The sequence below is a fragment of the Bacillus rossius genome, chromosome 2, assembly GCF_032445375.1.
Source record: "Bacillus rossius redtenbacheri isolate Brsri chromosome 2, Brsri_v3, whole genome shotgun sequence".
NCBI lineage: Eukaryota > Metazoa > Arthropoda > Insecta > Phasmatodea > Bacillidae > Bacillus > Bacillus rossius.
In genome coordinates this window covers 89,329,684-89,340,263 of record NC_086331.1, presented here as the reverse complement: position 1 = coordinate 89,340,263, position 10,580 = coordinate 89,329,684, and the positions used below count along the sequence as shown (strand labels likewise).

The following is a 10,580-nucleotide window of genomic DNA, read 5'->3' as shown; positions in this document are numbered from 1 at the left end:
TTTTAGTCGATTTCCTTACATGATTTTATATATGATTCTGAAGTTTGAAAATAATTTGACCTCACGTAGTCTTTGGAAAATAGAATTTTGTGGTGGTTAGCACAGGCAACCACAATACCTTATTGTCGGCGACTTGCATTCTTGAATACGAATGTTGTAATAGATTTGTGGTTGGTCCAGGTAACCACATAGTAGTTCATTGGTACCTAGTAAAAATGCTATAATGATCATTGCGTTATGTTTCTTTTTTTTATTTCAATAATGTATACAAAATGTATTTATGTAAAAGTTATATTTTGTAGTGAGATAGATTTTACAAGTTAAATTTCTTTATAATACTAGCAAGGGCTTAAAAAATGTATTATATAACATTTCTTGACATTAGCACGTCAATACACAATTACATGAAGAATCACAACTAAGCAATATAAATTTTTTCTTAACTATTTAAACAATATATAAGCTATATATAAAGAGAAAAAAAAAACACTAAAAAATCAATATAATGATTTTACAAAATATTTGTGCATATAGATTATTAAAAATAACTATATTTGAAACTTATCAATAAACCTTAAAAAATATCATTGTATGATAAATCTTAAAATTGCATGGTATTTAAGTACTTACATCAAGTAGGTACGGCATTGAAAATACAAAGACACATTAAAAAATACAACTCAGTTAAAACTAATAGTTTATATTAAATGTAATTTTTTTTAAATTTAACAAAACAAAATAAAGGAATTTAATTCAATTTTGAAGCTGTGGCTTTGCCCATGTTTTCGTGGAACTGTTGGAAACATGGGACTTTGCACAATGCAACATCACACATTTTACAAACCAAATTACTTTGAACAGGTTTATTCCTAGTGCTACAATTGGCACATCTTGATGTACCTTTAATTGGCAAATGTCCTTCTGTATTAGGAACTGTTACGATTGGACTTAAATTAAACTTTTTTTTTGTGATGACAACATTTTTCTTTTTTGTAACTCTGCTGCAAAATTCTCCTATTAACTGATCTGCAAGCTGACTCCGAAACATCAAATGTGTTACTGTTTTTTTTTGTAGTTTATTCATCTCTAATTTATAGAGTATGTATGAATTGACAACAGCAGCATCAATCAAGTAATAAAAAACTTTAACCCACCAACATCTTGATTTCCACTGAATATTGTAATATGATGTTAACTGATCAAATAAATCAACACCTCCCATATACTTATTATACAATGCCACAGCCACAGGACAAAGTAATTGATATTTCTGACCATGTATGTTTTTCCTCGAAATAGAACAGGTTTCAGATGGATCGTCCATTGAACTTACTATACAAACTGACTTTGTTCCCCTATCTTTCCATTTTACTAATCCCATATCTCTGGTGCTTACATAATCATATTCTCCCAAAGTTAGGTTTTTGTCATTTTTAAATAAGTCTTTGGGGAAAAACTTTTTTGTTTGCAGAATTGTGGAACAATTGAAACATCCCTTCAATAAAAGTTTCTTCACGAGACTGAAACTAGAAAAGAAACGATCAAAGAAAATACAATATCCTAAATTCTCATATCCTCGCACCAATCCTAGAACTACACTCTCGCCCAAAGGTCCCTCTCTAGTTGCTGTTTTGCCTGCATAAAAGTCATACCCTATCATATATCCAGTAACTGAGCAGAAAATTCCCCAAATTTTAAAACCTCGTTTAATTGGTTTGAGAGGCAGATATTGCTTGAATGACGACCTTCCTTTACATGCAATCATGCTCTCATCTATAGATAAAAATCTACTTGGGCTAAAAACCTGTCTGAAAACTGCATTAAAATGATTTAAGATTGGCCGTACTTTAAAAAGTTTGTCAAAATTCAGACTGGAGCGTTCAGGCATTTTGGTATTATCATTGAGATGAAGCATTCTTAAAATAAACAGGAATCTTTTCAAAGTCATTATTTTTGAAATTCTGTCATTTGTAAAATTTGGATTTGACGACTAATACAAACACAGTGATGGCAGTTTGTTGAAACCCATTATTATGAGAATACCTATAAATGCATTCAATTCAGCCATCGATATGTTTAAAACTTGCCCTTTCTGTGAAGCATACAGAGTTGTTTGTTCCACAATCAATTGTGCAATTTGTAAATTAAAGAATAAGAAAAAAATTTGGGACACAATGCTCGTGCTGAAGTCAACTTTTGCCCCAAAATATGCTTTAAAATTACTTTTTTCAAATTTTTACTTAATGTTTTTACATTGTGCATCTGAACCTTTGATCCAAATTGGTTCAAAGGAACTAGTTTCTTCATCCTCTTGCCCTTCACCCGTGACATCTTCTGTACCACCTTCCTCTGCAATGATACGCGGGACAATGTCTGGTGTGTCATGTACATTGTCAGGCGAACCATCAAGTTCATCGTCGATGTTTGGGGTTCCTGTTGGTGTTCCTGGGCTCGTAACTGTTGACGGCAAATTTTCTCTGTCAGAAGTAAAATTATGATAATCGAAGGCTATATAGTTAACATATTATTGCATTCTTTTCACCTTAGATACATTCTTCATGTTACCTTTTTGGGTGCTTTGCTGCTGGGGCTGGACTAAAAGCTGCTCCAACAGGAATAGCATCGCCAGCATCGCCATCATCGCTGTCCCCACCATCTTCTGAGTTAAGAGCCTGATCTTCAGTTAGAAGATCAAATCTTTGGTATATTTCTTCTACTGTCAGGCCTTCCAGCTCTGACACTGGTATCGTAAACGATGCCATTTCCCTTGAATAATTAATGTCACAGGAAATTAACACCTAAATTATATAAATATAATAACATTTCTAACTGCAACAGATGACAAACCATTTTAGAATATCTTTAGTACTAATTATAATGTATTTAAATAATAAAAGTATTTCTGCGAGAATTGATCTCGCCAGTATTTCTCACAATAACATCTTTGCTAAAAAAAAATATGTTGTAAAATACATTAAAAGTTATTTTTAGATATGCTGTGAATATATTATTAACACAAAGCTATGCCAAAGGTATGTTAATAAGCCATACAAAAAACAAAAAGACTGTTAAGAGCCTGGGGGTTAGCCTGCAAGGCCCAATAAAATGAATTTTTATGATTTTTAAAGAACATGTTTTGCATAATTGACTATATCCTTAAAATTACAAACATTTAATAAGTGTACTAACCAATTTTTCCACAATGTATGTATTTTCTGTTCTTGAAAATCTTTAGTTAAAACTAGCAGCTTGTTACACAAAGCAAAAAACAGTGGTGCGAGTAGGGACTTGTGGTCTTCCCAGCTAACCACAAAGTGAAATTTTTGTATTTCCATCAGTGCTAGTACTGTGATAGCTAGAATTTTTTTACCAGAATGGAAAACACAAAACACTTTCTGCTTGAGTATACACTCTATGGCCCTTAACAAGAAAAAAATACTGATTCTAGGTGTGGTCATCTGAGGTACCCACAAAACCTCTGTGGAATTTCATCTCATAAAATGAAGGTATTACCAGTGTCTCCAGATTGGGTTTTTTTTTCCCATATTGGGGAAAATTATTTTTTGGGGGGAAATTTTGGGGAAACTAGATCCTTGGGGAAATTTTTGGGGAAAAATATTTCGGTAACGGGGAAAAATGGGGAAGTATTTAATCTGCCTGCCTAGTATTACTTCTAATGCCATCTCTAATCCTTTATTCAAACAAAACATGTTTAGTTTTTTAAACACTCACTTTATTGAATGCATTTAAAAAGCAGCTAGATACAGATGGCCTTGATTTGAATAAGTTGATAGGTATTGGTGTTCTCGAATGATAGTGTGGAGAGAGCATTCAATGAATATGGTGAAAAACAAATTGAGAAATAGAATGCATACAAGCACAGCAGATCACATAATTAAAGTGCGGTACAGTTTGAGAAACGAAGGCTGTAAAAAATTTGAGCTAAGCACTAAAAGGCTTGCCAAGTTTAAGTCAGAGGATGTATATAATAATCATAACGATGCCGGTGTCATGTTTCTTTTGGCATAAGTATGGTTGTACTGACATTATTGTTTTATTCCAGTATAAATGATATATAGTGTTTACATTAGTAAAATAGTTATGTATAGTAGATTTCACTTAATTTCATTCGTTAATTGTACTATGTAACACAATCTTTTTACTATAATAGGTCAATCTACTGTAATATTTATGACAGAGAAAATGTATATTTTGTGTTGGTATATAGGTACTCAATATTATCAAAAATTAATAAATAAAATTATGCTGCTGTAATTTTACTTTAGTCAGTCATTAAACCACAAATTAGCTCTCTTGTATACAATAAAAAAAAACCATCGTGATCGGTAAATCAATAGAACGAAAAAAACAAAATCATAAAAAATCAAGTGACGCCCGTGCAGCAGGTTTTATTATTTTTTTTTATTTTTCTGGTTAGACAAATTTTTTTTATTTATATATAAAAAAATTAAATTATATACTTTGATTCTTGATACGTACAATAGTTTTACAGCTCTGAACATATAATACCACACCTTTAAGCGGCCAACACTGATAATAAATAATATTTTAAAGGAATAGGTAGATAAGGTAGATTAAAGATTTTTGGGGAAATCTCTATCATTTTGGGGAAATTTTGAAAACTCAATCTGGAGACCCTGGGTATTACCAAAGCAGTGTTATGTGGTTGTTTGAGGCAACCACAAAGCTATAAAGGTTTAATCAGCTATTGCATCGAATTGTCCTGTAAAACACGTGCCAAGGCATGTAAAGGTCTTGCATCGCCTTCTAATAAAATTGCAGAAATCTAGTTTTTTTGGAGAAGTTACATAATAAATCTTTTATTTGTAATTTTGTTTTTTAATGCTTGAAAATGTAAATTTTTTAGAAGTATCGATTAAATTCACTTTTATTTTTTCTGCATTGGGTAAGGTGGGTAATTTCATTGAATACATTTTTTCTAAAATAAACATTTTGCATTAACCAAGTATCGATTCAAGGACAGGAATCGAGCGAATCGATTGGAGGCTGTTAGATGAGGAATGTATGCCTCTGTTAAGTTTTTTCAAGAATATTTTTAGTAAGTTTTATTTTACATATTTTTTTGTATTAAGCAAGGACACAAATCAATAGAATCAATATTAATTTTAATAAGAGAATTAAAAATTTTTCTCGAATTTCTAGCTAAATGATTACAGATTTTCAAAAATTGTTAATTCCAATATGGCGGATGTAGATTCGTCTAAAATAATCATCGAGATCCTAATCATAAAACGCGAGCAGTGAAATCACCCAAAAATGGCCGATTACTTACGACTGACATGCCACCACAAGATACCACCTCATAATCGTAGTCCCTTAAGAATAAAATTAGGCATATCGTCGGTCTAATTAGCAAACCTCGTAACTCCCTAAAGACAAATTTTACAAGAGAAGCAAAAAACTGAATAACTTTTTTGTTTGTACTTAATATGTGTTTAATTCATCACATAAAAGTTAAAACACCCCCTGACGTTTGTCAATAAACTCTGTGTCAGTTTTTAATTATTAAACCTTTTTTTTAATGGAGTTACGAGGTTTTACAATCATAAATTCAAACTAAATATGGAGATACGAGGTTTGATAAGATATAAATCTTCTTATTGGCGTAAACTTAATATTGATATTAGAACAATTTTGAGATGAATAGTTATAGCACCAAATTTATTCGTGTATTATAAAAAAGTATCTCTAACAATACAAGGGTTATTTCCGATATTGAACAGTAAGGACAGTATACAATACACAACAGCAATATTGTATAGTACATAAAATCAACATTGACTATGAATTCGTTTGAAAGAACATCAAGATAAAACTAGCTTTTAAATACTGATAAATGAGGCAATACATATTACTCCAACAAATTGGAAAAAAAAAAAAAAATACCCCTCAGAAAATAAATGCTTCAGTTTTGAAAAGGAAGGCTATCATAAAATAAGTGATAGTCTGACTCCAGAGTTGTTTTCAGGGACTGCAAATGGTCGTATTTAGTTTTCTTTATGTTCAGCCTCTCAGTGTACAGTGCTGGCAAACTATCAAATGGCTTAGCAGTAATGTTCTTTTTGCGAATAGGCAAGTTCTTCCACTCTTCTGTGAAACCCAACTTGTAGGAAATAACCCCATCTGGAGTGTACTTCAAGGCTCTGATGTCGGTAACACATGGATGAGCATGATCAAATTTTTTATAAAAACTGTGAGTCAAATAATGAACTTCATATGGACGTAGATTTCTATGTGCTTCCCTGCAAGTTGCAATGTAGTCAGCTGGAACATTAATCTTCTTGTTTTTCAGCTTATTTTCTATCTTCGAGTGCATGGAGTCTGCCTCCATTTGTGTGTGTCCGACCTCCAGAAAATTTTGCTCTATCGTTACACACTTTGTCACCGATATCTGTAAGAGTGCATTGGCGAGAGTCACATTTCTGTTCTGATAGCAGCAACCATCACTATACAGTATCAATTTGCCGGCATCGTTCCTCAAAGGTAGTTGCGACAAGATGAAGTTGCAAATTATTGTAGCAAACTCATTTGAACCAAGGCCCCTCTCAGTCTCGTTCCACAGATAACAGAAGCCATCTTTGGCTTTCAAATCGAAAACAGTAAAAGAAAACAATGAAAGTGCCAATATCGTAAAGAATGTATGATGTTCTACAAGGGGTACTCATGAGATCCATGCCGAAATCATTCTTGGCTCTTGACATTCTGAAATGAAGAATGGATAGCTAAATCGTATAAAATAGTTTAGACATTACCTCCAAAACATTTGATATTATGGCCTGTATTACAAAAGTTTGAAAATTATAATTTATTGCAATAAGTGTTTTGTATGCATAAATAACCGATGGACAATAGGTAAAGTGTGAGATAATAATAAAATGTACCTGTCCATACGTACAAACAATATCGAAACAACTAGAATATTATTTTAAAAACAATTAATAGACAGTCCAACAATAACACTGTGTTTGTTAACTAACAAAATGGAGTTACGAGGTATGCTAATATGCAGGAAATCGACAGCTGGAGATAAGAGGTTTTCTGAAAATAGGATTGTAGCCCATAGGGATTGTTTATTGTTATGATCTTTGGAATTGTAATATAACACATAACTGAGTATATAGTAGTACCAAAAACCAATTTTTGACAAAAAGTGGAGTTACGAGGTTTGCTAATTAGACCGACGATATAGCACCTTTTTCTATCTACTGACAGAAATTGTTTTGAAATTATTTTTAATGTAATTATTTTTTTGTGATTCACTGATCTTGAGATATGCAATTGTATTCAGAGTTTTTGTTTGATGGCCGCTTTCCTGTTACCGAATCAGTATTTAAAATATATTATTATTATTTGTTATTCAAACAAAAATTTCATTACTCAGTTTATTACTTAGTCTTAAAACATATCAGAAACACTATCATGCAAGGCGATTTCTCTTCCCCTTGATGCCTAGTGAAGATTTTTTTCTCTTGCGATTGTGAGTGAGCATCCTGCATCCCACATGAAAGTGTGACTGCATGTGCAACAATAAAATAAAAGATTTGTTACTCAGTCGATTACTATGCCTTGAAACCACAGATAAACATTATAATTCAAGACGATTTCACTTCTCATTGAGTTCTATCGAAGCCTTCGTTTTCTTGTGATCGTGAGTGAGCATCCTACACCCCACATGAAAGACTTCCTGACTGTACAACACGGCAAGTGGCGACAACTGTTGGTAAGAAGCGGAACTACTTTTTTTTTTTGCATGAGATAAAGATAAATTAACTCCTTCTGCTGCTGTTGTAGCATTTGTAGCATTGTAAACATGTAGCCTCGTAAACTAGTAGCTTTGTAGCCTCGTAGCCTTGTAGCCTCATTGACTTAGCCTCGTTGCTAAATGTCATTGCAGTCAAAAACTGTTGTAGCCAAATGCAGATAGCACCATTGTAGTTAGATGCAGCTGGATTCTATCATAACCTACCTTATTCTGTAGATTGTATACTACTGATGGAATCTTATCCTATTGTATCCTGTCGATCATGCTCTTCTGATGGGATCGTATTCTACCATATCCTGCCGATTGTATCATATTGATAGGAAAGTTTACTAGAGTCAAATGCAGATGGAGCCAAATGCAAATGGAGCAAAATGCAGATTGAGTCATTGTAGCCTATTATATATTTGATCGTATACTACTGATGTAATTGTATACTACTGAGATGAATGTATGTGTAAATGTGCCGTCGTCCGGGTTCTCGTGTTCGAGACCGGGCTTGAGTCCTAGCGGGAAAACTGGCTCTTAATGAAAATGTGTCCGGGAGGGCGCCAGGCTAGCTCTGTGTCTAACCAAAGTTGGGTTCTGTGGGTGCGTTGCCCCTGCATGGCCCTCTAGGACCGTCGGCGATGGTTGCGGTTGGAGGGATCCCTGGCTATTAACACGTCACAGGCCCTGTGCAGCATAACACACTGATTCCTGGCTGGGTTAGGGAGACTCAACACAATAACACACACAAATTCGGATTTTGTACTGTCAGTGACACGTCGCGCACGGAGTGTGCAGAGTGGACGTTTAATCGGTTCGAACAGTTACAATTACTGTTTACACTTACACGATGTACATTCATACTAGAGTCACAGCAGCTCCTTAAAGTTTGACAAAGTTATTACTAGGTTAGATTGCCACTACATATATTACACCGTCAAAATTAGCTAAATCGAAGACACGTTTATTAAAGAGTTAGTACACCATGACACTAAAAGCTTGCCAGAAGCTCTCATCAGACAAAGATTAACTGGTATCGAAGCCTGGAAATATGCGTGAGGCTCATTCTATTACCCTACGAAATTACATTGAATTAACACCGAGTGCTCTGACGCACTGTCACTAATTTAAACCTTCACGCCAGTCGAGGTTAGGGGAAAGGTTGATTGGAGATGGCCAATCCCGAAAATTGCTAATGTGGCGGTACCCGGGTCCACCTGTGTGGACCACTGCCCGCAGTTAAATTAGATGCAAGTTCTATGTGTAGTTGTGCTCGGTGCCTGTGCACTCGACGTTTAACAAAATGTCACTGGTAGCGGGAGTCAGCCCGTGCTGTATGGTGAACTGCCCCGCATAATGTATAGTGCGGGAGTTTATAGTTAAGCGGCTGGTTTAGGCCCTACACCGTAAAAAGGATCGAGGATGCACAGGGAGGTTATGCAACGAAAAAAGATTTGGTTTAAATGACTATAGTTACCAGCAAGAATGTTCAGAGGAGACAAAGGGTGATGACTCCCTGTGGAACGCACGTCCACCCCGGTCCGCGAGTCGCTCAGTACTGGCGTTTGCCCTTGGCGCGAGGGAAGGTCTCAGTGTTCTCTCACGCCAAAGTTTCGAAAGTTCTGTTATTCGGAAATTATTTTAATAACAAGAAACTGAGAGTGGCTCTAAATTCGTACATTAATTATTAATGATTAATCTAATTGGCAGATACTCTCTAACAAATTTACATAAATTAAGTTTAAATAATAATAGTCACACCAGAGACTGTTCGTCACTTGTTGACTGCTCCAGTGGCAAGTTATACACAAAAAACGAGGAGGTAATATTTACATTACACAATACTCTAATTAATTTAGGCTGAAGGCCGCAAGGGAGACACTCACAAATGTATTAACGTAATTTTACATGTGAGTGACCCGGGCACTCCTGGGTCGCACTTTCCTTGGGCGGGGTTTTTAATAAAAAGTGGCATTACTATTAAATTGTGTTTTATTTCTAATGAACTGGGGTCGAAGTGGTTGATTAATTAAGACATGGCCCTTGGTTCTACCGGGTCCTCAGGGGCTCGCCTGACTCGGGTGGGCCATTGCTAGGGGTGCGTTCCATTAGCGGGGTCGGATACTGGCGGTTGCAGGTCGGGCTTTGGGGTGGCCTTCGGCCGAACGACGTCAAATGTATGCCTTTTTCTATAAATGTGTGTAGTCAATTCTGTAGTATCATACCCTACTGATGGGATTGTATCCTACCGTATCATGCGATTGTATCTTACCAAGTTAAATTTTAGACCAAACATGTATCCTTTTCGTTTTTTAACATGCTTCCAAATGTCCTTTTTTGTCGAATGTGCTACCAAATGTGCCTCCTTTTTATCAAAAATACTTCAAATTATGTTTCCTTTTTTGAATTTGTTTCGAAATTTGCTTCCTTTTGTCGAATGTGGTTCCAAAATACTTTTATTTGTTAGTGTACGGCCATTGTGTTACCTTTTTCGTCGAATGCATGTCCTTTTTGACGAATGTGTGTAGTCTGTAGGTATCCTTTATGACGAGTGTGTGTCCAGTGTGTATTCTTTTTGACAATTTTGTGTCCAGTGTGTGTCTTGTATATTGAACATTTGTCCAGTGTGTGTTTTTTACAAAAATGTTTTCAGTGTATGTCCTTTTTGATGACTGTGTGTGTCCAGTGTGTGACCTTTCTGACGATTGTGTGTCCAGTGTGTGTTCCTTTTGACAGATGTGTCCATTGTGTTTCCTTTTTGATGAATGTGTGTGCAGTGAGTATGTCGTTT

The 10,580-nt window shown here is 35.0% G+C and overlaps 1 protein-coding gene across 7 annotated transcripts; it reads right to left on the bottom strand.

Moving 5' to 3' along the window:
• Positions 1 to 454: 454 nt before the first annotated feature.
• On the bottom strand, positions 455 to 9,567 carry LOC134529445 (piggyBac transposable element-derived protein 4-like). Of its 7 annotated transcripts, none has more exons than XM_063363548.1 (3): positions 3,190 to 9,567; positions 2,566 to 2,766; positions 455 to 2,477 (listed from the first exon to the last, which is right to left on the bottom strand). In XM_063363548.1, exon 3 carries the CDS (start codon positions 1,946 to 1,948, stop codon positions 749 to 751), a length of 1,200 nt encoding a protein of 399 aa, XP_063219618.1. In that variant the 5' UTR covers positions 1,949 to 2,477; positions 2,566 to 2,766; positions 3,190 to 9,567; the 3' UTR covers positions 455 to 748. The 7 variants fall into 7 exon arrangements, with proteins under 7 accessions (XP_063219618.1, XP_063219617.1, XP_063219619.1 ...); XM_063363547.1 differs by having other exon boundaries at positions 2,566 to 6,744; positions 9,267 to 9,449; XM_063363549.1 differs by having other exon boundaries at positions 9,267 to 9,449.
• Between the last annotated feature and the right edge of the window lie 1,013 nt (positions 9,568 to 10,580).

What these genes read in the sequence shown, in the direction of transcription:
- LOC134529445 (XM_063363546.1), bottom strand. Translation starts at nt 1,948, where the DNA reads ATGACTTTGAAAAGATTCCTGTTTATTTTAAGAATGCTTCATCTCAAT.